The sequence below is a fragment of the Cantharellus anzutake genome (genome assembly GCF_015039405.1).
Source record: "Cantharellus anzutake strain C23 chromosome Unknown EI90scaffold_153, whole genome shotgun sequence".
Lineage (NCBI taxonomy): Eukaryota > Fungi > Basidiomycota > Agaricomycetes > Cantharellales > Hydnaceae > Cantharellus > Cantharellus anzutake.
In genome coordinates this window covers 87,415-115,017 of record NW_024067103.1, presented here as the reverse complement: position 1 = coordinate 115,017, position 27,603 = coordinate 87,415, and the positions used below count along the sequence as shown (strand labels likewise).

The window sequence follows — 27,603 nt, the reverse complement described above, 5'->3', positions numbered from 1 at the left end:
GAGTAAAAGCACCAAGTATGCTTCGGCTCGCATCATCTCGTGCCACGCGCAGATGTGCTCCCAAAAAGCTTGTGACTCAGTCCTGTGCGTTCATCGGCACGACGTAGTTTGGGAAGTGTTGAGTTCATAGACTGATATCCATGCATTACCATGCGAAGGTCTCCGCCCCTTTACTTCCTCGAATCAACGGAAGGCGGACGTAACTTTGACTGTGGATGGAAAAGAGGTCACTGTCCCTCAAGGCTCGCACCGTGCTTATATCTCGCATCGTCACGACATGCTAATCAAGTTGACTTAATAGGCAGTGCTCTCATCCAGGCTTGTGAAGCTGCTGGTTCGCCTATACCAAGGTGGAATTTCTTGTTCGTTTCTGTTGAGCACCACTAATCCCCACCCAGATTCTGTTACCATGACCGGTGTGTGATGTAACGAAAGCCGAATCATGGTCCCGCCCTAACCCCCCTTGAAGTCTCGCCATTGCCGGCAACTGCAGGTAAGTAAATAAAAACATGTTATTTGGTGGACATTGCTGAGACCCATGCACCCTCAGAATGTGTCTAGTTGAGGTCGAGCGTTCGCCAAAGCCCGTGGCATCATGGTAGTACTACCGCTGCTCTCGCATAAAAACTACTTATACACTTTTGGCGCAGCGCAATGCCCGCCATGCCTGGTACTAAAGTCTTTACGAATACCCCATTAGTTCATGAAGCGAGGTTGGCGGAATCAGTCTTAGTATTTTTCACCGGCTGAATGTGCTCACAGAGAAGGAGTGATGGAATTCCTTTTGGCCAATCATCCTCTCGACTGCCCTATTTGCGATCAGGGTGGTGAATGCGATCTCCAAGATCAGTCCATGAGATATGGCTCGGACCGTTCTCGATTCCATGAAATCACTGGAAAGCGAGCTGTCGAAAACAAAGACCTCGGACCACTCGTGAAAACATCCATGAATCGTTGTATTCAATGCACGCGATGCGTCCGTTTTGCTAACGACGTCGCTGGTGTCGAGGAACTGGGGACCACTGGCCGTGGGAACGACATGCAGATTGGTATGTATGTCGAGAGGACGATGGATTCTGAACTTTCCGGAAATATCGTCGACCTGTGCCCAGTGGGGGCCCTGACCTCAAAGCCTTATGCATTCCATGCTCGGCCTTGGGAGTTGAAGAACACTGAATCTGTGGATGTCCTGGATGCCCTTGGTTCCAACATCCGGGTAGATTCTCGTGGCGTTGTGGTAATGCGTATTCAGCCTCGAACAAACGACGACGTGAATGAAGAATGGATTAGTGACAAGACCCGCTACGCATATGATGGTCTTCGGTTCCAGCGACTAACAACTCCCCTCATTAAGAGCGGTGATCGCTTTATTCCTGCCTCTTGGGAGGAAGCGTTGGCCGCCGTTGCTGACGGGCTAGTACGATCTGGAGCCGCAGGTGACGAGATCAAAGCTATTGCGGGTCACCTTGCAGATACCGAGTCCCTCGTGGCTTTGAAGGATCTTGTTAACCGACTGGGTTCGGATAATCTAGCCACTGATGAGCTCGGAGGTGCCGGGTATCGCCTCCCAGCTCATGGTGTTGACATTCGTTCCAACTACCTCTTCAACTCGACCATCCTGGGGCTCGATAAGACAGACGCCGTTCTCTTGGTCGGAACTAACCCTCGCCATGAGGCTGCTGTTCTCAATGCACGTATACGCAGAGCCTATCTCTACAGGAACTTGAAAATTGGCTTGATTGGTGAAGCGGTGGATCTTCGCTACGAGTATGAGCATCTAGGCACGGATGCCAGTGTTATTGGGAAATTGGCCACCACCAACAGCGTCTTCTATAAGTCTTTCAAGGCGGCGAAGAATCCCATGGTCATTGTTGGAAGTGGCGTCAACGAGCACCCTGATGCTCACTTGATATACCAGTCATTGGCAAAGTTTGTTGAGGCACACAGGATCCCTCTCCAAACTCCCGAGTGGAACGGGTTTAATGTTTTACAACGCGTATGTTTGCACACTTCTACGTGAGATAAATACTTTGAATGCAATTTTTTCGCAGGTCGCGTCAAGGGCTGCTACCTACGACATTGGGTTCGTCCCTTCGAAGAAAGCCACTTCCACCAAGCCCAAGTTTATTTATTTGCTCAATGCTGATGAACTGGACCCTGCATCGATCCCACCGGATGCTTTCGTGGTCTACCAGGGACATCATGGTGATCTTGGCGCTCAGCTTGCCGATGTTATCCTTCCGAGTGCTGCGTACACTGAGAAAAGTACGACATGGATCAATACCGAAGGCCGGGCACAGTTAGGCCGAACGGCTGTTCCTCCACCGGGCGCCAGTAGAGAGGATTGGAAGATCATTCGGTGAGCACAGGCAGCGCGTTTTTCATGAACAAACCGCTCACGGATTCTCTAGCGCCATCTCTGAAGCTGTCGGTACTCCGCTGCCATACGACGATGTTCTTTACCTCCGTGATCGCATGTGGGAAATCTCGCCTTCTCTCGTTCGTTATGACATCACGGAGCCAACATCGAATGCTGTTGCTGCCTTGGGTATCAACAACCTTGCCACCCGTAAGGCTGCTCCTGCTACCAATGTGCCGCTCAACAGGCCAGTTGCGAATTTTTACCAAACAGATCCTATCTCAAGAGCGTGAGTCTTGCCGTTATCCCCGTCTGCACTCATTGTTCACCGTTGGTTCTGGGACAGATCCGTGACCATGGCTCAGTGTACACGCGCCTTCGTCAAGGGCGAAAACTATGGCTTCTCAGAAACTGAAAAGGGAGCACAAGCAGCTGTCGCCTAAACCATTTGGACAAGACTTAATATACATCCGCTATCCATATATCATCAAATTTGTATGCGTACAGACACAGATTTTCTTCGACTGAGTGGTGCCTTTTTGTGCGGTCCTTGCGATACGGATATCTCACCAATAACCAGTTCGTCATTGAGTGAGTGGCTCATCAATCGCACACGCCAAGTCAGCAAGACGTTACACGACCCGCGGTTCCGAGGCCGTCGTCGAATGGATTTGCGTCTACTTAACATCCAAGGACCGAGGACCCGCGTACGATCCAGGTGGCAGAGATTGGAACACAGGCTGACTTCGACCCTGGTCACGGGTGTCTAGCGATTGCCGGTTGGCTGTGAAGTAAAGTGACGCTAACATGTGGCCTCCATGAATCTTACACTGTAATTGAGGCACCAGGATACCGTACGACGAGGACAGCAGGCTCAAATTTCGAAAGGCCATTTGACGGCACAGAACGGATGATATCCGCACGCTTTTGGACAATACGGAAAGATTCACCTGTCAATTGTTCATGGCTGCGGGCGCACAGATAAAGCACTCCCGAACGTCAAGACTTTCTTTCTTTGATACGTGAGAATAGTTGTGGTTTTATCTGCTCCAGTCATGAAGAACCCGGCCCAGCATGATATGCAAAACTTTGCGAGCATTTATGCATTGAATTCCGGAAGCGTTCCCGCAGGGCACCGATTTGGCTCATAAGATTACATAGCCCTCTGTACTGAGTCCTACGCGTAGGGACTGGGCACTTAGCAATCACGATGCTGCAATACACACAACGTCCTACTCGCAACCCTAACTAGGCAGCCAACGGTGTGACTGAATGCTCGCGCACACACATGTAGCATTTATACAACGTTAGTTCTTTGTCGCATTGTGCGCAGCTGAGGGTGAAACGATGGAACGGTAAAAGAAATACCGATTTTTCAGTGCGTTCAAAGTAAAATAGAAAATTTGTTTCGGCCAAAGTGGCGCAGGTTAACTCAAATGGACAGATCATACCTTTATTCTGACCCGGGGTGAAAGCGAATGAAGGAATTATGAAAAGGCAAAATCAAAAAACCTTTGTGGGCGCAACGCTGAGCATCCATATTGTCTGACCCAGGACTAAACAACAGTCCAACGGAGGAATGGCTATAAATCTGTTGAAGTCTCCGAGCTTTATTTATGCCCACTGCACCCTAGGGAAAGGGGACCCTGTCCGAGGGAAGTGCAGAAAGATGGAAGGGCAACTTCGCGATTCCCGCTTTGAGAACGCGCAAGGCAAATAGGAAGGTATTGAAATTGACCACGAACATCCTAAAGGACTTGGCTGAGATCAACAACAATTGGAGCTGTCTGCCGGCCTTGGAAGAGAATTCGAGTCCCATCTTTGCTGGACCGAGGGCTGTACAGACAGGTAGGATCAGACATCACTTGATCACCACACCAAGCGTCTAGACCATTGGCACCATAAGAATCAACTGGTCGATACTCCTTGGGAATAATGAATTCTAATTTGCCATTGAAGAGAACTAGTAGCTTAGCGTTTCCGTCGGTCCTGAACAGTGGGGTTCTTCCGGCAGCAGACGAATGGATTATTAACTTCTGCCACCCCTTGTCCCTCTTGTTCCACCCATCCCACTCATCCTCCTCACTTTGCAAGAGAACATAAAATGGACACTTAATCCAGGACTCGTCCAACATATCTGTTTCGGAATGATGTCGATCTGCTGCTCCACCTTCTGTCAAGGGAAGGGTAGGTCGAGCAGATACAGGATCAGGGATGCGATGAGAGCAGGCGGGGGAAACAGCAGGATGCATAATCCAAGATTCAAAATCCATCACACGATAACCCGCAATGAGCTCACCCGAATCTGTCGACCAGGTGAAAGCCCTGAGGCCATCGAAAGCGCCAATATAACGTGCTCCTGGAGAAAAGCCAAGTGTACGACGGTGAGGAATAGCAAGCATGTGATGGGGAGGTGAATAATCCAAGTCGGAAGGAGGAGAAGCGAGGTGCTGCATATGCGGGTCACCCGAAATGGATATGAGGGTCATGCTGTCGTACCAAGAACTATCAGCGTTCCATGGAACCCGTATGATAAATAATCCATTATCTGATACTCGAGTTACAGCAGGAAGAGGATTGTTGGGAAGAGTACCGATATTAATGGAAGTCATATCGTGTCTAAGGATGGTGACGTTTCCCTCATTGTCCTCAGCAGCAACTTGGTGGCTGCCATGGACAAATTCGATCCAGACTGGATGGTTGGGTGGATTGAGCTGGAATCGGGAAGTCGTGTGCTGAAGGTCGATATCAGCAAGTTCGATGACACCACTACCAAAACCAAGAGCTACATGGTGACCATCAAGGGAGAGCGCCGCACATGTCACGATACCGTTACGGACGTCAGGGTCATTGAATTGGGCATCATCATCACTCTCAACATCCTCACTATCAGCCTCCTTTGGCAAATTAGATAGCTTCGCCTCCATAACCATTCGAGCATTGAGTAAATCCTCACTCAATGGGATTCTGTGCCCGGAAAACTCGCCAGAAATGGTGAAGATCCGGACAGGATCGGAGAGGTGGCCATACAGTTTGTGAAAAGGCGATGAGGATGGGGTGAAAGGAAGGGTGAATCGATGGAGGACCCATGGTCCAGAGGAAGTTATATTCAGATACCGCACAAATTGCTTTTCTCGAGCTTCTCTCAAAAGTTTGAATGAATCGCAATTCTGTTAAAAATGACATCATTATCAAAATAACCGCGACACAATGATTTTATTTACCTTGAATTCATCAAATCCATCAGGGAGTTCACTGCTATACCATTTATCATATCGCACCAAGTGCATAAATGTAACCAAATTTCGCGTGAGGAACGTATTAAACTCGTTCTGCAAATTGGAGCCTTGTGCAAAGAGCTGTGAGGGGTCCAAGTGTTCGAATAAATGTCGACGAATATATTGGAAATGATGGGGGCGATGAAGTTCTCTCTTCACAAAACCGTCCCATTTTTGTTTGTCTCCTAAAGGGAGAATGGCAGGCTCCCCGAACACATCCCGCTCACAACTTTCATTGAATAATCGGAGGAGCAGTGGTCCGAGGGAATACTTATTCACATCCTTGATAAAGAATACTTTGTCATTCTCGTTACCAATCGGATCCCCTGCAATGAACTCTTTCATCGTTGCATGAGAGAATTTGACACCCTTTGGGTCCTTTGAGGCTGGTGGCGCGGTAATTTCCATGCCACGTTCTTCAGAGAAACCAATAATAGAGCTAATTGGATCCAATATGACTAAGACCTCTTCCTCGCCAATTCCTAATAGCTGCGACATGGAAAACGCACTCAGTGGCTCAATCGCCACATTGATTGTGCCAATCACTTGGCGATAGTTCTCCGCTATATGTGGAGGAACTCCAGATGAGTCGAATATATAGGCACGGCGAAGTATGCGCAGGTATTCCTGATTGATGTCAACAGGGGCATCAATGAGGTCACGGAAGTATTTGAACTCGGATCGAAGGGTTGCACCACGACGAGTTCGAATGGAGACATCCCGGACTCGGATTGAGGCGATAATAGGCAGTCCACGACATGCCGAAACAAATACATCGACGTCTTCTTTTGATGGTTTCCAAGAAGACTTATCGATGCAACCCTGGAGGCCTTCCGACACCATGCGGTAGATAGTGTGGAAATTCTCGTCCTTCGTGACCATGTCCATATCTGCATATGGTATGACAAGGTTCTGAGCCCGAGCGTTATCCCAAGCCGAGATGACCGATGACTCTGGACGACTGCTAACCAACATGGCAAATCCAGCCGGCAGTTCGTTGAGGATGAGTACAAGCCCCATTAAGGACTCAAGTTCCTCCTGAGCCCCACACTCGTCCAGTCCATCCAAAATAATGACGAGGCGCGCTTCACCCAAAGATAAGAGTTTGTGCATCGGTTCCACGATCAAAGCTCTCATCTGCTCCTCCAGAGTGAAACCGTGGAGACCCTTCAGTGCTGAGGGCTGTCGAAGTCGACTGACAAGAAGTCCCGCGTACTCAGCGTTAAACAAGGCAAGCTGGCATGCAAGAGTAGAGGGAAAGTGCTCAATCGAATCAAGTCCTTCTCCCTTCCGATTTTTGTCCCAGAAGAAAGACGCCGCCAAGCGACCCTGTTTATCGAGAGCTGAGGCAACGCTCATCGATATAGCAGTCTTTCCAGTACCCGGAGAACCACGAAGCCAAACAAATCGGTGCTCCCGTTTCTCCAGATGATCGAGTATCCATTCCTGAGTCCGGACACGGGTATTTTCCAGGCATTTCGACTTGCTTTTCACCGCAAAGTATTCTGCCTTTGCCTTGTAGAGTTTCGAGAGTTCGCCTGAAATATCATTAACTTCCAAGCAGTGAAATCAGGGAACAGCAACGAACGGTCCACCGATGACTGAATTGTGTGGAGGAGATTCAAAGTCGTTGCAGCGGTCTGTGAGGTATACCCCAAGTCAGACATCAGACACTCTGAACATGAAACGAAACGAACCGTAAAGCGGGAGACAGCATCACGGATACAGGACTTCACAGCGCTTATTTCCTGGGTTATCTCAGTCGCTAAAATTACCCTCTTGGCAAGCTTTTGGCGTTCGAGTGCCTCAATTTGCTGTAATTGTTGTTTTAGAACTCTGTGACCGAGAGTTGAGATTTGGGCAAGGAGACGATGAAGTGAATGTACATACAGGTTAAATCGTTCAATCAGATCACCTATTTCGGGAGGGACTTTGCCAGTCCACAACTGGAGAGGCCTAAAGATCGTTTCATGAGCATCTCGGACTTCATCGTCCAATCCCTTGAGATTTTCGTCATTGTTGTCGATGGTCTGCATAAAAACGCGGGGTTATATCATTAGATCGCAGAATCGCGACACCCTGCGAACCTCATAAACTTGGAGCCACGATAGGAGTATATTTGGTATCTGTTCAAGATTCGCAATGGGGACGAACTTAAGAGTAGAGGCCGCAGTCTGGAGTACGAGCCTTGTGGTGGCGATGATTGTTTTCTTTCCGTCACCAGCAGGGACGGCCGAAGATGATGGTGTTTGATCTATTGACGATGGGGTGTCTAAGTTCATGCCTGTGCATCCTGGTGGTGGATGGGGAGTCTCAGTGTTGCCGTGGATGATGCGCTCGCTGATATCAATGGCCCCCTCAGGGAGAATGGGAAATGGCGATAGATTAGGGGATGGCGGGTCGGGCATAGAGGGGTCAGATTGTCTGGGATCGGAGGACTTTGATTGGTCGACATGAGTGGGATCGGGACTGGGACTTCTGCTCAACAGCTTGGCTACAGTGCGCCGAAAAGACCACCGCTGCTTCCGGCCTCGAGAACTACCGCCAGTAAGAGGCTTAAGACGGGATCTGTCAGACCCACCATGATCTGTGCTAGTTGTTGCATCACTTTCAGTTGGAGCAGTAGTGATCAGGAGGTTGGGAACAGGGGTCGAGGGTCGCGACGGGCCACCGGGAGGCGCAGGAGAGTGTCCTCTTTTAGAAAACTTAAGTCGATCGAACATCATGTATCAGCAATCGCAGAGGGTGTCGCAGGCAGAGAGGAGAGTCGAACCGCCCTCAACTACTCGACATATAAGGCAGTACTGTCCTAGCCACTGCCAAATCAGGACAACAAATATTCAAGTACCCTTCTGTCGGCGATGGATTGCAAACTACGCTACCAAAAGTATTAGGGTCGATAATTAATGAAATCCAAAAAACCCACCTGTGTTTACTGCGCTCTCTTGAGTATTTTTCCAGCGATTTTTTGACATGGTCTCCGTCGTTGACAGTTATTTGGTTCGGACCAAACGCAGCCTTGTGTTTCCTGCCACAGCGAGCTATGCCATACACGAATATTCACACGAACATCAGAGTCTCGTCTGGTGTCCGCCTTGTCACTCCTCTCGGTTATTCGCTCTTCAGCAATATGCTTCAACCTGGTTGCTTTGATTCCAATGCTCTGAGTCGTACCAGAACAGCTCTAAATGACACTCTCGCTCCTCGTATTAGGATCCAAGCTATTGATGATGGGCTGTGTCTGACTGGATGTCTTTGTGTGACGCCGACACAAACTTGGACGGGAAATTACTTACCAGGCATCCACTATTTTGTCGGGTTACTGGCCAGTAATAGCGCTGATATGCAAAAATATTTCAATCCTGCACTTCAAGACTCTATTACTGTCGGGCTCCTCTCTGTAATGTCCGCTTCTAACTCTAATCGGCGACCTCGCACCTCCGGGTATCCAAGTAGTGGGGGTAACTGTCGTTCTAAAACATGGAACACCCAATCTTCCCTCCTTGAGAATGGGTGGGTGGAAGATGTTATTTAATACTTCGAGTGATGACGAAGCCCCATCCGTACAGGATATCTCGATCAGACTGCGCGCTCTCAGACAGCAATCAGCGCACCACAATGGACTTCTCGTTAGCCCCTCCCCTACCTAGAAATTGTGTTTCATCGATTCCCCCTGTTTCTGCCGCTCATCCGGAGCCCTGTTACTCCAGTGTCTCCGCGTGACGCGCCAACATAGCTCCATCGGGTTGTTACTCTTTAACACGCCGGACGCCCGTCCATCCCTTTAGTTCTCCCGCTTGTTCCTCAGAACCAACTTGAAAGCGCCCCGCTATGTTTAAAAGGTGATTTGTCACCCCTTCTTTCCGCCAGCCCACTCTGCTTCCAACCCGGTGGGGAGGAAGTTTGACACTTTCTATTACTGTCTGAACCTATCCAGAGCATCGAACATAGCCGGCAAGGTGAAATGTATTTGGCCTTGCAGAGGGTGAAATAAACGGGATGACAACGATGAACGGCCTGCTAGTTCCGCTCAAGAAAATTTCAAGTGCTGATCTTTCATGTCGGACGAAGACAATATCTGTTCGGAATGCGGCTCCTCGTACTTGCAGCATCCTCAGTCCTGGAGATGTCTGCCATAGGTGGATGTCGGATGGGGATTCGGGGAGGATGATTGGTTCAACTGATTCATGCAAGGAAATCTTGATGTGGATATGTGCGAGCTATGCCATTGCGTCCAGGTCCTTGTCCGAGGTGGTGGTGCCCTCGCCGTTCGACTTCAGAGCTAGAAGATGTTGTTCTCTTTCACCAGCGTTTACTACCAACTCGCGATCATTTATGTCAAGCGCAGTGATGTACAAATCGGAGGACAGTACATAATGCATTGACAGGAAAACCCTCGAGCTAGGTGACTAACAAGTGGAAAGGGAGGGATTGAAACGACCGCGAACGTCCTAAATGACTTGCTAATTTCGACGACAATTGGAGCTGTCATCCGGCCTTGGGGCAGAAGTTGAGTCCCATCCTTGCTGGACCGGAGGCGACAGAAATTTGTGATTCGCAGCATTAAATCACCATACGAGGCTTCTAGATAGTTGATGTGACCCACCCTGAAGATAACCGGCGAGTATTGCATGGAGACAGTCCCCTCGCTTATGTTTCCCATCCAGAGCAATGAGGTTCTCCCTGCAACAAAGGAACAGACGCCGAGGTCTTCGTGCTTGCTTGGCGGGGGGCCGTAAAATGGGACGCATCTGAGTCGTGTATCCGATCCGGAAAGGTGCATGTCTGCTGCATTGCCAGGTAGGATTGAGCCGGGGGATACAGGAGCAGGGATAAGATATGAGCAAGTGGTGGGGAATGTGAGATTCATAACCCAAAGAACTGACATTCGTAACGCTGTAACGCGCGGTGAACTCGCCCGACTCGGTCGACTAGGTGAAAGCGCTGACTCCATCAAAAGCGCCAAAATTCCTCCGGGAAGAAACCTAAGCGCACGACGAAGAATGACTAGCAAAGAATTCGGGTGGAAGGGTTAGAAGGGGCTGAACGTGTGGGTGGTCGACATGAGCGTCATGTTGTCGTACCAAGGCCTCTGACATCAGTGTTCCAGTAGGAAAGGGCCGTTGGGGAGAGTACCAAGACTCACGGGGACCATACCATGGCTAAGGGCGACAACGATCGACCGCGGACATCCTAGCCGACTTAACTAATATCGACGACAAATGGAGCCGTCAGCCGGCCTTGGAGTCCCATCCTTGCTGGACGGAAGGTGGTAGAGATTCGTAGCATCAAACGGCGCTCGATTACTATACCAAGCTCTCAGACGGTTGCCGCCACGCACCCTAAGATCACCGCGGGCAGCCAGGGAATCCTCTAATAGAGGCTGGAGTCCTGCCTAGGAATCCTCTTCTGCAGACAATAGCGGACTCTTCCGGCAACAGATGAATTGACGCTGAGGTCTTCATGCATACTTGATCTAAGACCCATCTAGGTCATGCTCTGCATTCACTTCGGAATGACGCATGTCTGTCGCGTCACCTTCAGCCAAGGGATCCGAGTGAGATGGAATCAGGAATATATGAGATACGAGCAATGGGTGGAGACGGTGATGAATCCCAGAACTAAAATTCGTAACGCAACCAACTCTGTAAACCGGGAGAAAACCCAAACGTGTGGCGGTGGGGGATGGCTAATTTAAGCGGAATGAAAGGGTTGGAAGGAGAAGCGAGGAGCTTAACCTTAACGTTTGGGTCGTCTGAAGCCGATGTAAGCGTTATGTTGTCCTACCAAGGCTTGTCAATATTCCGTAGAAATTATCCATTATCCGACACTAAAATGCCAGTATACGTAGGGAAGGGGCCACTGATACCGAGATTTATGGGGGTGCTACCATAGCTAAGGACTGGTGTCGTCGGTAGTTGAAGATGACTGTTCCGAAAGTGGAATTATGTACGATTCTTCTTGAGCTTCTCTCGGAGCTTGAATGAATCACAATTCTATCAGAAAATGACATCAGCATCGTTAAAATACGCGCGATATCGCCATTGCCGGCAACTGCAGGTAAGTAAATAAAAACATGCTATTTGGTGGACATTGCTGAGACCCATGCACCCTCAGAATGTGTCTAGTTGAGGTTGAGCGTTCGCCAAAGCCCGTGGCATCATGGTAGTACTACCGCTGCTCTCGCATAAAACCTACTTATGGAAATTTGGCGCAGTGCAATGCCCGCCATGCCTGGTACTAGAGTCTTTACGAATACCCCATCAGTTCATGAAGCGAGGTTAGCGGAATCAGTCTTAGTATTTTTCACCGGCTGAATGTGCTCACAGAGAAGGAGTAATGGAATTCCTTTTGGCCAATCATCCTCTCGACTGCCCTATTTGCGATCAGGGTGGTGAATGCGATCTCCAAGATCAGTCCATGAGATATGGCTCGGACCGTTCTCGATTCCATGAAATCATTGGAAAGCGAGCTGTCGAAAATAAAGACCTTGGACCACTCGTGAAAACATCCATGAATCGTTGTATTCAATGCACGCGATGTGTCCGTTTTGCTAACGACGTCGCTGGTGTCGAGGAACTGGGGACCACTGGCCGTGTGTAAGCGATAAGCTTACATAAGCGTAGAGAACCGTATATAAGCTAGAACCTTAGTAGATAGGAAAAGCAGAGATCTTGTATTTTACACCCCTAGTGTAATATCGAGTTCGACTTTGGTTCAGCGACTTTCGATCACCCTGAGATTTCGTGAGTCCCTTAACCACCTGAACTCAATCGCCGGCCTCTGCCGACGTTAAGGTCCCTCACACCGTGGGAACGACATGCAGATTGGTATGTATGTCGAGAGGACGATGGATTCTGAACTTTCCGGAAATATCGTCGACCTGTGCCCAGTGGGGGCACTGACCTCAAAGCCTTATGCATTCCATGCTCGGCCTTGGGAACTGAATCTGTGGATGTCCTGGATGCCCTTGGTTCCAACATCCGGGTGGATTCTCGTGGCGCTGTGGTAATGCGTATTCAGCCTCGAACGGGAAGTTGGCCACCACCAACAGCGCCTTCTATAAGTCTTTCAAGGCGGCGAAGAATCCCATAATCATCGTTGGAAGTGGTGTCAACGAGCACCCTGATGCTCACTTGATATACCAGTCATTGGCAAAGTTTACAAGATCCCTCTCCAAACTCCCGGGTGGAACGGGTTCAATGTTTTGCAACACGTATGTTTGCACACCTCTGCGCGAGACAAATACTCTGAATGCAGCTCTTTTGCAGGTCGCATCAAGGGCTGCTACCTACGACATTGGGTTCGTCCCTTCGAAGAAAGCCACTTCCGATGAACTGGACCCTGCATCGATCCCGCTGGATGCTCTCGTGGTCTACCAGGGACACCATGATGATCTTGGCGCTCAGCTTGCCGATGTTGTTCTTCCGAGTGCTGCGTACACTGAGAAAAGTACGACATGGATCAATACCGAAGGCCGTGCACAGTTAGGCCGAACGGCTGTTCCTCCACTGGGCGCCAGTAGAGAGGATTGGAAGATCATTCGGTGAGCACAGGCAGCGCGTTTTTCATGGATAAATGACAACGAACCGCTCACGGATTCTTTAGCTCCAGCTGTCGGTACTCCGCTGCCATACGACGATGTTCTTCACCTCCGTGATCGCATGTGGGAAATCTCGCCTTCTCTCGTTCGCTATGACATCACGGAGCCAACATTGAATGCTGACAACCTTGCCACCCGTAAGGCTGCTCCTGCTACCAATGTGCCGCTTAACAAGCCAGTTGCGAATTTTTACCAAACGGATCCTATCTCAAGAGCGTGAGTCTTGCCGTTATCCCTGTCTGCACTCATTGTTCACCGTTGGTTCTGGGACAGATCCGTGACCATGGCTCAGTGTACACGCGCCTTCATCAAGGGCGAAAACTATGGCTTCTCAGAAACTGAAAAGGGAGCACAAGCAGCTGTCGCCTAGACCATTTGGACAAGACTTAATATACATCCGCTATCCATATATCATCAAATTTGTATGCGTACAGACACAGATTTTCCTCGACTGAGCGGTGCCTTTTTGTACGGTCCTTGCGATACGGATATCTCACCAATAACCAGTTCGTCATTTGAGTTAGTGGCTCATCAACTGTACACGCCAGTCAGCAAGTCGTTACACGACCCGCGGTTCCGAGGCCATCGTCGAATGGATTTACGTCTACTTAACATCCAAGAACGGAGGACCCGCGCACGATCCAGGTGGCAGAGATTGGAACACAGGCTGACTTCGACCCTGGTCACGGGCTAGTGTCTAGCGATTGCCGGTTGGCTGTGAAGTAAAGTGACGCGAACATGTGGCCTCCATGACTATCTAAGAATCTGACACTGTAATTGAGGCACCAGGACACCCTACGACGAGGACAGCAGGCTCAAATTTCAAAAGGCCATTTGACGGCACGGAATGGATGATATCCGCACGATTTTGGACAATACGGAAAGATTCACTAACCTGTCAATTGTTCATGGCTGCGGGCGCACAGATACAGCACTCCCGAACGTCAAGACTTTCTTTCTTTGACACGTGAGAATAGTTGTGGTTTTATCTGCTCCAGTCATGAAGAGCCCGGCCGAGCATGATATGCAAAGCTGTGCGAACATCTACGCATCGAATTCCAGAAGCGTTCCCGCAGGGCACTGATTTGGCTCATAAGATTAGCCCTGCGTACTGAGTCCTACGCATAGGGACTGGGCACTTAGCAATCACGGTGCTGCAATGCACACAACGTCCTACTCGCAACCCTAACTTACGCAGCCAACGGTGTGACTGAATGCTCGCGCACACATATTATGTAGCATTTATACAACGTTAGTTCTTTGTCACATTATGTGCAGCTGAGGATAAATGCCGATGGAACGGTAAAAGAAATACCGTACGTTCAAAGTAAAGTAGAAAATTTGTTTCGGCCAAAGTGGTGCAGGTTGACTCAAATGGACAGATACCTTCATTCTGACCCGGGGTGAAAGCGAACGAAGGAACTTCAGAAAGGCAAAACCAAAAAACCCCTCTGTGTGCGCAACGCTGAGCATCCATATTGTCTGACCCAGGACTAAACAACAGTCCAACGGAGGAATGGCTATAAATCGGTTGAAGTCTCCGAGCTTTATTTATGCCCACTGCACCCTAGGGAAAGGGGACCTTGTCCGAGAGAAGTCCAGGAAGATGGAAGGGCAACTTCGCGATTCCCCCTTTGAGAACGCGCAAGGCAAATAAGAAGGTAATGCAATTGACCACGAACATTCTAAAGGACTTGGCTGAGATCAATAACAATTGGAGCTGTCTGCCGGCCTTGGAAGAGAATTCGAGTCCCATCTTTGCTGGACCGAGGGCTGTACAGATGGATAGGATCAAACGGCACTTGATCACCATACCAAGCACCTAAACCTTTGGCACCAGAAGAAACAACTGGTTGATACTCCTTGGGAATAACGAATTCCAATTCACCATTGAAGAAAACTGGTAGCCCATCCAATTCACCATTGGCTAAAACTGCTAGCCCATGCTTTTCATAGGTTCCGAATAGTGGGGCCCTTCCGGCAGCAGACGAATGGTCTTTAAACCTTTGCCATCTCATGCCGTGCCAGCCCCACTCATCCTCCTCACTTTGCAAGAGAACATAAAATGGGCACTTAATCCAGGACTCGTCCGAGTTAAGCCCCATGTCTGTTTCGGAATGAAGTCGATCCGCTGCTCCAACTTCTGTCAAGAGAAGGGTAGGTCGAGCAGATACGGGATCAGGGATGCGATGAGAGCAGGCGGGGGAAACAGCAGGATGCATAATCCAGGAATCGAAATCCGTCACACGATAACTCGCAATGAGCTCACCTGAATCTGTCGACCATGTAAAAGCACTGAGGCCATCGAAAGCGCCGATATAACGTGCTCCCGGAGAAAACCCAAGCGTGCGACGGTGAGGAATAGCAGGTTTGATGGATGCAGAGGACGAAGTAGAAGACTCAGAGGCTAAGATAGGAGGGTCAGAAGTTGGAGTGAAATTATTGGAAGAAGGGGGTGCGAGGTGCTGCATGTGCGGGTCATCCAAAATAGATATGAGAGTCAGGCCGTCGTACCAAGAGCTATCAGTGTTCCATGGAACCCGTATGATAAATAATCCGTTATCTGATACTTGAGTTACAGCAGGAGGAGAACCGTTGGGAAGAGTACCAAGATTAATGGGGGTCATATCGTGTCTAAGGATGGTGACATTTCCCTCATTGTCCTCGGCAGCAACTCGGTGGCTGCCATGAACAAATTCGATCCAGACTGGATGGTTGGGTGGATTGAGCTGGAATCGGGAAATCATGTGCTGCTGGTTGATATCAGCGAGCTCAATGACACCGCTACCAAAACCAAGCGCTACATGGCGACCATCAAGGGAGAGCGCTGCACATGTCACAATACCGTTACGAACATCAGGGTCGTTGAATTGGGCATCATAATTAACCCGACCACCAGCCTTCTCTGGCAAATTAGGTAGCTTCGCCTCCATGACCATTCGAGCATTGAGTAAATCCTCACTCAATGGGATTCTGTGCCCGGAAAACTCGCCGGAAATAGTGAAGATCCGGATGGGATCGGAGAGGTGGCCATACAGTTTGTACAAAGGTGATGAGGATGGGGTGAAAGGAAGGGTCGATCGATGCAGGCGCCATGGTGACGGGGAAACCTCATCCCGATACTCCTCATATTCCATTCTTCGAGCTTCTTCCAAAAGCCTGAATGAATCGCAATTCTGTTAAAAATGACATCATTATCAAAATAATCGGGATACAATATATGATTTTATTTACCTTGAATTCATCAAATCTATCAGGAAATTCCCTTCCCCAATCACCATACGGTGCCAAGTGGATAAATGTAACCAAGTTTCGCATGAGGAATGTATTAAACTCGTTCTGCAAATCAGACTCCTGTGCAAAGAGTTGTGAGGGGTCTAAGTGTTCTAATAAATGTAGACGAGTATATCGGAGATACTGGGGGCGATGAAGTCTTCTCTCCATAAAATCACCCCATTTTCGTTTGTCTCCTAAAGGGAGAATGGCAGGCTCCCCAAACACATTCTGCTCACAACTTTTATTAAATAATCGGAGGAGCCGTGGTCCGAGGAAATACTTATTCATATCCTTGATAAAGAATACTTTGTCATTCTCGTCACCAATCGGATCCCCTGTAATGAACTCTTTCATCGTTGCATGATAGAATTTGACATCCTTTGGGTCCTCTGAGGAAGTTTGCGAGGAACGTTCCAAGTCACTTTCTTCAGAAAAACCAACAATAGAGCTAATTGGATCCAATATGGCTAAGGCCTCTTCCTCGGCAATTCCTAATAGCTGCGACATGGAAAACGCACTCAGTGGCTCAAATGCCACAGCGATTGTGGCAACCACTTGGCGATAGTTCTCCGCTATATGTGGAGGAACTCCAGATGAGTCGAATATATAGGCACGGCGAAGTATGCGCAGGTACTCCAAATTGACATCAACAGGGGCATTGATGAGGTCACGGAAGTATTTGAACTCGGATTGAAGGGTTGCACCACGACGAGTTCGAATGGAGACATCCCGGACTCGGATTGAGGCAATAATCGGCAGTCCACGACATGCTAAGACAAATGCATCGACATCTTCTTCTGATGGTTTCCAAGAAGACTTATCGATGCAACCCTGGAGGCCTTCCTCCACCATGTGGCGGATAGTGTTGTACTTCTCTTCCTCAGTGACAATGTCCACATCTTCATATGGGATGACAAGACCCTGAGCCCGAGCTCCAACCCAAGCCGACACGACAGATGACTCTGGCCGACAGCTCACCAACACGGCAAATGTGGCCGGCAGCTCACCAAGGATAAGTACTAGCTTCATTAAGGACTCAAGTTCCTCCTGATCCCCACACTCGTCCAGTCCATCCAAGATGATGACGGAGCGCCCCTCACCCAAAGATAAGAGTTTTTGCATGGGATCAATAATCCAAGCTCTCATTTGCTTCTCCAGAGTGAAACCGTGGAGACCCTTCAGTGCTGAGGGCTGTCGAAGTCGACTGACAAGAAGACCCTCATACTCAGCGTTAAACAAGGCAAGCTGGCATGCAAGAGTAGAGGGAAAGTGTTCAATCGAATCAAGTCCCTCTCCCTTCCGATTTTTGTCCCAGAAGAAAGACGCCGCCAAGCAACCCTGTTCATCGAGAGCTGAGGCGACACTCATCGATATAGCAGTCTTTCCAGTACCCGGAGAACCACGAAGCCAAACAAATCTGTGCTCCCGTTTCTCCAGATGATCGAGTATCGATTCCTGAATCTGGACGCGCGTGTTTTCCAGGCATTCCGACTTGCTTTTCACTGCAAAGTATTCCGCCTTGGCTTTGTAGAGTTTCGAGAGTTCGCCTGAAATATCATTAATTTCCAAGCAGTGAAATTAGGGGACAGCAACGAACGGTCCACCGATGACTGAATTGTGTGGAGGAGATTCAAAGTCGTTGCAGCGGTCTGTGAGGTATACCCCAAGTCAGACATCAGACACTCTGAACACGAAACGAAACGAACCGTAAAGCGGGAGACAGCATCACGGATACAGGACTTCACAGCGCTTATTTCCTGGGTTATCTCAGTCGCTAAAATTACCCTCTTGGCAAGCTTTTGACGTTTGAGTGCCTCAATTTGCTTTAATTGTTGTTCTAGAGCACTGTGACCGAGAGTCGAGATTTGAGCAAGGGGACAATGGAGTGAATGCACATACAAGTTAAATCGTTGAATCAGATCACCTATTTCAGGAGGAACTTTGCCAGTCCACAACTGGAGAGGCCTCAAGATCGTTTCATGAGCGTCTCGGACTTCATCGTCTAATCCCTTGAGATTTTCGTCATTGTTGTCGATGGTCTGTATAAAACTGTGAGGTTACATCATTAAATCGCAAAATCGCGACGCCCTGCGAACCTCATAAACTTGGAGCCACGATAGGAGTATATTTGGTATTTGATCGAGATTCGGAATGGGGGCTAACTTAAGAGTAGAGGCGGCGGTTTGGAGGATGAGCCTTGTGGCGGCGATGATTGTTTTCTTCCCGTCACCAGCAGGGACAACTGAAGAAGAAGGTGTTCGATCTATTGACGACGGGGTATCTGATTCAACGCCTATGTGTCCTAGTGGTGGGTGGGGAGTCCCAGTGTTTCCATGGACGATGCGCTCGCTGGGCATCATGTGAGAGATATCGGTCCCCCCTTCAGGGAGAATGCGAGATGGCGAAAGATCAAGGGATGGCGGATTGGGCGTAGAAGGGTCAGATTGTTTGGGATCGGGACTGGGGCTTCTGCTCAACAGCTTAGCTATAGAGTGCCGAACAGACCACCACTGCTTCCGGCCTCGAGAACTACCGCCAGTAGTAAGAGGCTTAAGACGGGATCCATCAGATCCACCGTGATCTGTGCTAGTTGTTGCATCGCTTTCAGTTGGAGAGGTAGTGATCTGGAGGTCAGGAACAAGGCTCGAGGGTCGCGGTGGGCCACCAGGAGGCGTAGAAGATTGTCCCCTTTTAAAAAAAATTCAGTCGATCAGACATCGTGTATCAGCAATCGTGGAGGGTTGAGCTACCTCAGCCACACGACATATAAGGCAGTACGGTCCTAACCACTGCCAAAGCGGGACAACAAATATTGAAGCACCCTTCTGTCAGCGACGGAATGTTAACTACGCTACCTAGGGCCGATAACGGAATCCAAAAAAACTACTTGTGTTTACTTGAGTATTTTGCAAGCGATTTTTTGACATGATCTCCGTCGTTGACAGTTATTTGGTTCGACCACCATTCCTATCCTATTAACATCAGAGTCTCGTCTGGTGTATGCTTCTTCAACTTGGTTGCTTTGATTCCGATGCTCTGGGTCGTGCAAGGACTGCTTTAAATGGCTTCCTCGCTCCTTGTATAAGGATCCAAGTTATTGATGGTGGGCTGTGTCTGACTGGATGTCTTTGTGTGACGCCGACACAAACTTGGACGAGATTTCAGCAGCAATCACTTACCAGGCATCCACTATTTTGTCGGGTTACTGGCCAGTAATAGCACTGATGCGCAAAAATACTTCAATCTTGCGCTTCAAGACTCTATTACTGTCGGACTCCTCTCCATAATGTCCGCTTTTAACTCCACCTCGCACCTGCCCAAGTAGCGAGGGTATCCTATTTCACTGTCGTTCTAAAACATGGAACACCTAGTCTTCCCTCCTTGAGAATGGGTGAGTGGAAGATGTTATTTAATACTTCGAGTGATGACGAAGTCCCATTCGTACAGGATATCTCGATCAGGCTCCGCGCTCTCAGACAGCAATCAGCGCACCACAATGGACTTCTTGTCAGCCCCTCCCCTACCTATAAATTGTGCTTCGTCGATTCCCCCTGTCTCTGCTGCTCATTCGGAGTCCTGTCACTCCAGTGTCTCCGCGTGATGCGCCACCATAACTCCATCAGGTTGTTGCTCTTTAACACGCTAAACGTTCGTCTATCACTTCCTGTCACTACTTCTCCCTCAGAGCCAACTCGAAAGCGTCCTGCAATGTTCAAAAGGTGATTTGTCTCCTCTTCTTTCCGCCACCCCACTCTGCTTCCAACCTGGTGGGGAGAATGTTTGGTACTCCTTTCTATTACTATGTATCTGAATCTGTCGAACATCGCCGGCAAGGTGAAAGGCATTTGGTCTTACAGAGGGGTCAAATAAACGAAAGGCAATCTGTTCGGAATGGGGCTCCTCGTGTTCGCAAGCACCCTCGGTCTTCTGACAAGATCTCTGCCAGTATCGTAGGAGCAATGTTTATCGATGGGCCACAGGTGGATGAAATCTCGATGGATATGTAATCCTTGTTCGGGGTGGTGGCGCTTTGCCGTTTGACTTCAGAGCTAGTTCCCCTTCACCTGCATTCACAACTAACTCGTTATTGTTAATATTATAAAATGTCAAGCACAATGAGGTACAAATCGGAGGACAATGTATAACGTAGTGACAGAAAAACGCTCGAGCTAGGCGACTAACAAGTGAAGAAGGAATTGCAATGACTGCGGCCATCCTAAACGACTTGCCAGTTTCGACGACAATTGGAGTCGTGATCCGGTCTTGGAGCAGAAGTGGGGTCCCATCCTTGCTCGACCGGAGGTGATAGTGATTCGTGATTCGTGGCATCAAACAGCACTCGATCACCATGCGAGGCCCCTAGATGGTTCACGGAACCCACCCTGAAGTTAACCAGCGGGTACCGCAGTGATGGAGACAGCGGACTCTGTTCTGCCGTCAACTATATTGGTGGCCCTTCGCTTATGTTTCCCATCCAGAGCAATGGGGTCCTCTCCGCAACGCTGAGGTCTTCGTGCGTGCTTGGTGGGAGAGATGCGGGAAAAGATATGAGCAAGTGGTGGGAACTGTGGGATCCATAATCCAAGAACTGACGTTCGTAACGCTGTAAGGGGCAATGGACTCGCTTGACTCGGTCGACTAGGTGAAAGTGCTGACTCCATCGAAAGACTTAAAAATACCGTACTCCTGGAGGAAACCCAGGCACGCGACGACGAGGAATGGGTAAGGGTGGAAGGGTGGAGTGGAAGGGTCAGAAGGAGAAAGGAGGGGCTTGAACGTGCGGGTCATCGGTATGAGCGTCATGTCATTATACCAAGGCCCACGGGGACCATACCATAGTTAGGAGTGACAACGACCGCGGACGTCCTAGACGACTTAACTAATATCGACAACAATTGGAGCCGTCAGCCCACCTTGGAGCCCCATCCTTGCTGGATTGAAGGTACAGATTCGTAGCATCGAACGGCACTCGATCACCATGCCAAGCTCTCAGACGGTTGTCGCCACGCACCCTAAGATCACCGCAGCAGAGAATTCCGTTCTGCAGTTGGACCATATTGGTAGCTCACTCACGTTTCCGGTGCACAATAGCGGGATTCTTCCGGCAACAGGTGAATAGACACTGAGGTCTTCGTGCATGCTTGGTCCAGGACCCATCTAGGTGATGCTCTGCGTCCACTTCGGAATGATGCATGTTTATCGCGTGTGCTTCAGCCAAGGGAATGAGTCGAGTAAATGGGATCAGGGATATATGAGATACGAACTCTGAAAATGAAAAGGTCGGGACAGTGGAAACGAGGAGCTGAACGTGCGTGTCGTCTGAAACCAATGTAATCCACGGTAACGACACAGTGGCTGCCATGAGAAGATTCAATGGGGGGTGGATCGAGCTGGAATCAGGGAAATGGTGCGTTGGTGAGTTCGATGATACCGTTACCAAAACCGAGGGCTACATAATGACCATAGGGGGAGAAGTGCCACACATGTATGATGTCACAACACTGTTGCGATGATTGAATTGGGCATCGTAATTGGCCATCTGTCAACCTTCTTTGGCAACTTTGCTTCCATGACCGTTCGAGCATTGAGTAAATTCTCACTCAACGGGATTTTTGTGTCCAGAATTGAAAATGGCGAAGACTCGGACCAAATCGGAGGGGTGGCCGTACAGTTCGTAAGAAGGTGATAGGGTTGGGGGAAGCAAGCGACGATTCGGTAGTTGAAGATGACTGTTCCGAAATTGGAATTATGCGCGATTCTTCTTGAGCTTCTCTCGGAGCTTGAATGAATCGCAATTCTATCAGAAAATGACATCAGCATCGTTAAAATACGCGCGATATCAATAGGTTCCATGTAAATGTACGAAATTCTGCAGGTATTATGTACATGAGCCAGAAACATTGTTGCCCAATTTCGCACAAGGAAGGCTTTCTTTCATTTCCTAAATCAGGACTAGTGGTTGGGCATTAACCCAGCTCACCATTATCGAGAAATGGAAGGAGCGCGCCGCCAAGTGTTTCAATAAATGTCGACGAGGACGAGTATATCGAAGATGCTGGGGGTGATAAAGTTCTCTCTCCGTAAAATCGTCCCATTTTCGTTTGTCTCCTAAAGGGAGAAGAACGGCAGGCTCCCCAAACACATCCCGCTCACAACTGTTATTGAAAAATCGGAGAAGCCGTGGTCCGAGGAAATACTTATTCACATCCTTGATAAAGAATACTTTGTCATTCTCGTTTACCAATCAGATCCTCCGCAATGAACTCTTTCGTCGTTGCATGATAGAATTTGACACCCTTTGGGTCCTCTGAGGAAGTTTGCGAGGAACGTTCCAAGCCACTTTCTTCAGAGAAACCAACAATAGAGCTAATTGGATCTAATATAGCTAAAAGCTGAACCCCTTTAAGGCGCAGAGGTAGGCAGGGTTCCAACCTCTATGACTTCGTAATAAGCAGAGGTGCTGATCGATTACTGATAATTACCGATACTGTAGCCATGCCGTTGCTGTTCGGTCCTCATCTGGACCTGGATGATCTTCTCACACACACTATTCAAATGAATAACCAGGGCTCGCCTGAAAACTAGAGAAGAGGTCCACAAAACCGAAGAGGACCCCTACTTCTAGATTTACTGTTGAAATATAAGTATCTGCACTTTCCCCCCTCTTCCACCTCTTTCTCGTCTTCATCTCCAATGCCTATTCACACACACTCACCCACACGCACTCGCTACTAACCAGTCTTATTATTACAGCACCATGGTTTCTGCTACTTTCCTCACTGTCCTCGCTGCACCTTCCGTTCAGGCTGCGAGACACTCCCGCTGTAACGAAAGCTACCACTCCTCTCAACGCGACTAATGACGCTAAAGTAAGAATTATTACAGCGAAGTGCAAAAAAATCTGCCGGTTTCGATTTTGACGGAAGTGATCTGGGGTGGAGTCACCCACTACCAAAACCAGGATTTGAATGGAAACCCCAATGGCACCGTAGAACTCCCCCTAAATGTGGCGCTTAGCGCCCAAACTCATTGCCCCAGCATCAACAAACCGTGAACTCTGTCTAGCTAGCATGGGAAAACATCTTGACCGCAGCACGAAGGACATCTTGGTGTCATTATCTTCAAGGATGACCCAACAAGAGATTGCTGAGGCCTCGGGAGTGTCCGAACGCACTGTTCGGAAGTTGCTCACTGCTCCATATGCACACCATCAGGATCGAGTTGAAACAAGAGGGCGACATCGAGCGCTTAGTATCCATGCAGTGAATGTAAGTACAAAAATCGCGTCTAAATAGAACTTGTGGTGTATGATCTCAAGTTCCTTGACAGCCTCATCGAACAAAAGCCGGATTTGTACCTTGACGAATTACAGGCTGGGCTTAGAAATGAGCTTGGGATTGAAACAAGCACTTGGACGGTTTCCAGAGCGCTACATAGGCGCGGTCTCACCAGAAAGAAGGTTTATCTTCCGACTCCCAACTGCCTTTCAAACCCTGATAAGTGCCCGTTTACTAGATCCAGAGGCCAGCAGCTGAGCATGATGAACAGCTCCGAGCAGATTTCAGGAGGCATATGAGGGCGACTTACAATGCTAGTCAACTTGTTTTTGTGGATGAGACAGGGGTCAACCATCATACATCATCGCATACATATGGCTGGGCCCCTTGTGGAGATAGGGCTCGCCGATGTGATTTCTTTGTCCGTGGCACTAAGTTTGTACTGAGCATTTAATTGGTAACCACAATATTCAATTTTTACTCTTCAGGTACTCCGTTCTTCCTGCCCTGTCGGTCAATGGAATCATTCACGTCGATATACAAAAAAACGCATATACCACTGAATCATTCAACGACTTCATTGCTTCCCTTCTCATTCACATGAACCCATATCCCCAGCCCCAATCTGTCCTTGTTATGGACAATGCGTCCATTCATAAATCCGATACCTTGCTAGAGATGTGTCATGAGCGGTGCGCGTTGTAGGAGAAATAACGGCCACACTATGGAAACCCATTATGAAAATATGCCAGATAAATCACAAAACCTCATACGACAAGTAGATATGAGAACATAGAAGGACCTGAATTTTAACGAATTTTACGAATTTTTACGAATTATTATGACTATACACGATAAATCGAAAGAAAGAAAAATAACAAAAATACTTCAAGCTTACCATCAACGAGACGGAATTCTCGGGGGAATTTATAGCAAATATTAAACCAAGAATTAGGACAATCGACCAAGATTTGACTATAAAAATAATCAGAGAACCTCCACGGAAACTACTTTCCCACGTCCGCACACATAGCAAGGATGGAAGTACCACGGAACAAAGATTCCTCAGGAACTAATGCAAAAGTCAAAGTCGTGTTTATAATAGGAAATGTAGATGTCACCCAAACGGAACCAATGAGAGTAATTATAGGGGAAACTACCCATAAACGACGGAGATATGACTAAAACTCCTGCAAAACGAGGACAATGTCTAAAAAGCAAGCGCGAAGATTAACTAGTAACGACCGAGACAAGCTTGATAGCCCATTAGAAAGGAAAGGATCTACTCTTAATCCTCCCAAATTTCCATAATAAAAGGATCATGTGTTAATGAGAAATCCAATAATGGGAATAGCGACATCAAAAGTCCGAGCTCAGGGACAAGACGATGATTGCGTAGGATCCATAATTAAAACATACAACGAAATTTACACGGAAATTATGAAAAATAGGAAACTATAGTTATGCAAATTCTCAGCCCAAACGGTCCAGCCGTTGTGAAGTTATACCCATGACGGGAATATAGGAATCCGCATCATGTGTAATGACACGTGAGGGTGGCGATGCACAGGGAACCGGCCGTCGGAACCGAGATCCGCACTTCGGCAGATCGCGAAGACCAATTTCCGTCCAAATAAGGAAGAGCCCGGTCAAAACAAAGCACGAAAAGTGCAAAACAACCTTAGATCATGAGGGAAAAATCTGAAATAAATCACAGAAGCCCATATGAAAGAAATAAACACCCGCGCATATCATAAATCCCGAACAACTAAACGAAAATGGCTCCCGCATACGAACAACTATGGGAACGACGCACGTGATTACCGAATGTGTGCGCGAAACTTTGCTAACTCAACGAATACAGGGAAATAGGACACAACCTTAGTACCATTGGAAAGGTGGGAATAAATGGAAATTTATGATACCAAGAACGTGAGAAAACATCCAGAAATGAATGAGATACAAGGACATGAAGTTAGAAACCTGAAAACACGCGGGAAGACAGCTTCAAGAGGTCTAGAGCCCTAAATAAAATACATAAAAATATGATATCTTCGAGGACGACCTACTATAACAACGAACAATACATATGGAGGATTAGGATGTGATAATACAAAGGGGAATCAGGGAATATGAACAAAATTCACGAAAACTACTAAACTACAACGGACCATGGCGGGAATTTTAGGGAACGATGTTCTAATGAAGTAGAGAGCTATAACACATTCGTTTGAGTAATTCTTGATTACTAGCAACTTTTTCTTTCAGTTTTAAACCTGAATAATTCACTCATTTATCATTTCAGTCTCATTTTAACTAAAATGTCACTAAATAAAATTGGAATAAATCAGCTGAAGGTCTCAGCACAGTCGCACGCATAGTAATGCGAGGTTTGAATTCAGTATGACCGAGTCATAGCGAACTTAATGGGAAATATGGGGAATTTGAAATAGGGAACTGCGGCAAATGCGGTGCAGACAAATTCTAATTAACCATTAAAATAGCTTAGGCGAGGAAGGACAATAAGGATTCCAGGCGCAGTCTGACCGCAGTAGACCGCAGTTCAGCGCAGCAAAGCGCAGCGGAACTATAGCGTGAAAATTTCACTTTTTATTCAGTTTGAGAAAAATACACTGTAAATAAATCCTGTAAATAGAAGGTAGAGCGTGAAAAAGGAAGGCGACCCAAGGAGTATAAAAGGGAGACCCTTTCTGCGACCTTTCGCCCCCCTCAGAGAAGTAAGAAAATAGAGTATTATTTTTCTCAAGCATTTCTGGTTGTCACTCCAGTGCGAAAAAGTGATATACAGTTAAGATTGCCACTGTAGTAAAAGGCAGCAATTAAGGAGAGAAATATTAAGTAAATATTTCAACAGGAGAGCTGGTTAACACTCCAGATTTCAAAGTGTAAACACAAAACAGTTATTTTGCTACTGTTAAAACAAGCAATAAAATAAAGACAAAAATAAAACGAACTCAAGGGACACTCCAGACACCATCCAAATTCATTAACTGAATAGAATCTTTGAAACTTCACCAAGTAGAAGATTAAATTCAAGTTTAAATCCAAATTAAACAACGCTACACAGAATTACACCTAGACAAATTAATAAATTTCAATAAAGAAACAGCTCCGCAGGGCTCGGTTTATCTGTAAGTCAATTCCCAGGAACTTTAAAACTAACCCATAAAAATAGAATTAGCCAAAACACTCGGATTGGTACTATATTTACAATAAACAACACTAGTACACTTCCCCATCCTAACTAAAGAACCAGGGAACAGCTTGGTGGTGGTCTCGTTTGAACCTCCCAACTGACCTTCCTTCGTTCTCTCCTACAGCGTGGTTCTCAATCTAGAGGCATTTGATATACTAAGATATATTTTAGCGGTGTTGTCCTTGAATATCTCCCACCTTATTCCCCCGACTTCAACCCAATAGAGTTGGCATTCTCCACGATCAAGCAAAGCCTCCGACGGGACCGAGACTATGTCAACAATGAGTTTTCCTCTGGGTCACACTACTGAGCAGCTGAGTCACTCATAAGAGTTGTGTTCTCCGTGACAAGACGTCAAGCCGGTGGATGGTTCAGGCACTCAGGTTACATCTAAGCTGCAACGTTATTTCATTTCTTCCTATACTACATTCAAACAAAACCTATGTACATTATACTTGCATGCGTAGAATATACAGGGCAAGTGAAGACATTACGCAAGTGAGGGACTAGTGATATACAGTGAGTAGACATCCATAGGATGAATTCATACAGAAAACTCATCATCCGTGGGGGCTTGTATAGTACAACAGAAT

General features: G+C 47.8%; 10 protein-coding genes across 10 annotated transcripts; 5 read left to right on the top strand and 5 right to left on the bottom strand.

Annotated features, from left to right (window-relative positions):
• Positions 1 to 17: 17 nt before the first annotated feature.
• EI90DRAFT_3147642 (uncharacterized protein) lies at positions 18 to 2,802 on the top strand (the record flags this gene model as incomplete). The annotated part of the gene is made up of 11 exons (XM_039065542.1): positions 18 to 84; positions 159 to 251; positions 302 to 350; positions 399 to 416; positions 470 to 493; positions 551 to 598; positions 651 to 713; positions 763 to 1,996; positions 2,052 to 2,359; positions 2,412 to 2,648; positions 2,706 to 2,802. 11 exons carry the CDS (start codon positions 18 to 20, stop codon positions 2,800 to 2,802), a joined length of 2,238 nt encoding a protein of 745 aa, XP_038908537.1.
• An 878-nt stretch (positions 2,803 to 3,680) lies between these two features.
• EI90DRAFT_468017 (uncharacterized protein) lies at positions 3,681 to 5,531 on the bottom strand. The gene has a single exon (XM_039067662.1). The coding sequence runs from the start codon at positions 5,290 to 5,292 to the stop codon at positions 4,108 to 4,110; it is 1,185 nt and encodes a 394-aa protein (XP_038908536.1). The 5' UTR covers positions 5,293 to 5,531; the 3' UTR covers positions 3,681 to 4,107.
• Positions 5,532 to 6,807: 1,276 nt separating this feature from the next.
• Positions 6,808 to 7,119, bottom strand: EI90DRAFT_2885806 (uncharacterized protein; the record flags this gene model as incomplete). The annotated part of the gene is made up of 1 exon (XM_039053959.1): positions 6,808 to 7,119. A coding segment is annotated over one exon (312 nt), but the record flags the coding sequence as incomplete, so codon positions are not given.
• A 99-nt stretch (positions 7,120 to 7,218) lies between these two features.
• Positions 7,219 to 8,336, bottom strand: EI90DRAFT_468942 (uncharacterized protein). The gene is made up of 5 exons (XM_039067664.1): positions 8,125 to 8,336; positions 7,725 to 8,061; positions 7,528 to 7,667; positions 7,335 to 7,451; positions 7,219 to 7,277 (listed from the first exon to the last, which is right to left on the bottom strand). The coding sequence occupies exons 2-4, from the start codon at positions 8,043 to 8,045 to the stop codon at positions 7,409 to 7,411; spliced, it is 504 nt and encodes a 167-aa protein (XP_038908534.1). The 5' UTR covers positions 8,046 to 8,061; positions 8,125 to 8,336; the 3' UTR covers positions 7,219 to 7,277; positions 7,335 to 7,408.
• A 156-nt stretch (positions 8,337 to 8,492) lies between these two features.
• EI90DRAFT_468758 (uncharacterized protein) lies at positions 8,493 to 9,307 on the top strand. Its single transcript, XM_039067663.1, has one exon. It carries the CDS (start codon positions 8,681 to 8,683, stop codon positions 9,170 to 9,172), a length of 492 nt encoding a protein of 163 aa, XP_038908533.1. The 5' UTR covers positions 8,493 to 8,680; the 3' UTR covers positions 9,173 to 9,307.
• Positions 9,308 to 11,867: 2,560 nt separating this feature from the next.
• On the top strand, positions 11,868 to 13,610 carry EI90DRAFT_3136140 (uncharacterized protein; the record flags this gene model as incomplete). Its single annotated transcript, XM_039064771.1, has 6 exons — positions 11,868 to 11,917; positions 11,967 to 12,236; positions 12,531 to 12,645; positions 12,705 to 13,158; positions 13,246 to 13,456; positions 13,514 to 13,610. The coding sequence occupies 6 exons, from the start codon at positions 11,868 to 11,870 to the stop codon at positions 13,608 to 13,610; spliced, it is 1,197 nt and encodes a 398-aa protein (XP_038908532.1).
• Positions 13,611 to 14,925: 1,315 nt separating this feature from the next.
• Positions 14,926 to 15,509, bottom strand: EI90DRAFT_3090663 (uncharacterized protein; the record flags this gene model as incomplete). Its single annotated transcript, XM_039062341.1, has 1 exon — positions 14,926 to 15,509. Exon 1 carries the CDS (start codon positions 15,460 to 15,462, stop codon positions 14,926 to 14,928), a length of 537 nt encoding a protein of 178 aa, XP_038908531.1. The 5' UTR covers positions 15,463 to 15,509.
• A 2,186-nt stretch (positions 15,510 to 17,695) lies between these two features.
• Positions 17,696 to 18,007, bottom strand: EI90DRAFT_2876984 (uncharacterized protein; the record flags this gene model as incomplete). The annotated part of the gene is made up of 1 exon (XM_039053890.1): positions 17,696 to 18,007. A coding segment is annotated over one exon (312 nt), but the record flags the coding sequence as incomplete, so codon positions are not given.
• A 2,710-nt stretch (positions 18,008 to 20,717) lies between these two features.
• EI90DRAFT_3022384 (uncharacterized protein) lies at positions 20,718 to 22,194 on the top strand (the record flags this gene model as incomplete). Its single annotated transcript, XM_039057766.1, has 6 exons — positions 20,718 to 20,818; positions 20,853 to 21,029; positions 21,184 to 21,306; positions 21,425 to 21,627; positions 21,869 to 21,931; positions 22,139 to 22,194. The coding sequence occupies 6 exons, from the start codon at positions 20,718 to 20,720 to the stop codon at positions 22,192 to 22,194; spliced, it is 723 nt and encodes a 240-aa protein (XP_038908529.1).
• Positions 22,195 to 23,446: 1,252 nt separating this feature from the next.
• On the top strand, positions 23,447 to 23,955 carry EI90DRAFT_467842 (uncharacterized protein). The gene has a single exon (XM_039067661.1). The coding sequence runs from the start codon at positions 23,521 to 23,523 to the stop codon at positions 23,809 to 23,811; it is 291 nt and encodes a 96-aa protein (XP_038908528.1). The 5' UTR covers positions 23,447 to 23,520; the 3' UTR covers positions 23,812 to 23,955.
• The last annotated feature ends 3,648 nt before the right edge of the window (positions 23,956 to 27,603 follow it).

Excerpts from the sequence above, each read along its gene's own strand:
- EI90DRAFT_468017 (XM_039067662.1), bottom strand. The coding sequence starts at position 5,292 with ATGGTTATGGAGGCGAAGCTATCTAATTTGCCAAAGGAGGCTGATAGT.
- EI90DRAFT_468942 (XM_039067664.1), bottom strand. The coding sequence starts at position 8,045 with ATGCCCGACCCGCCATCCCCTAATCTATCGCCATTTCCCATTCTCCCT. Across the intron at positions 7,668-7,724 it reads CGTGGCTCCAAGTTTATGAG|ACCATCGACAACAATGACGA; the intron begins GTTCGCAGGGTG and ends GTTTTTATGCAG. Across the intron at positions 7,452-7,527 it reads CTGATTGAACGATTTAACCT|CAAATTGAGGCACTCGAACG; the intron begins GTATGTACATTC and ends CAACAATTACAG.
- EI90DRAFT_468758 (XM_039067663.1), top strand. The coding sequence starts at position 8,681 with ATGCCATACACGAATATTCACACGAACATCAGAGTCTCGTCTGGTGTC.
- EI90DRAFT_467842 (XM_039067661.1), top strand. The coding sequence starts at position 23,521 with ATGTGGCGCTTAGCGCCCAAACTCATTGCCCCAGCATCAACAAACCGT.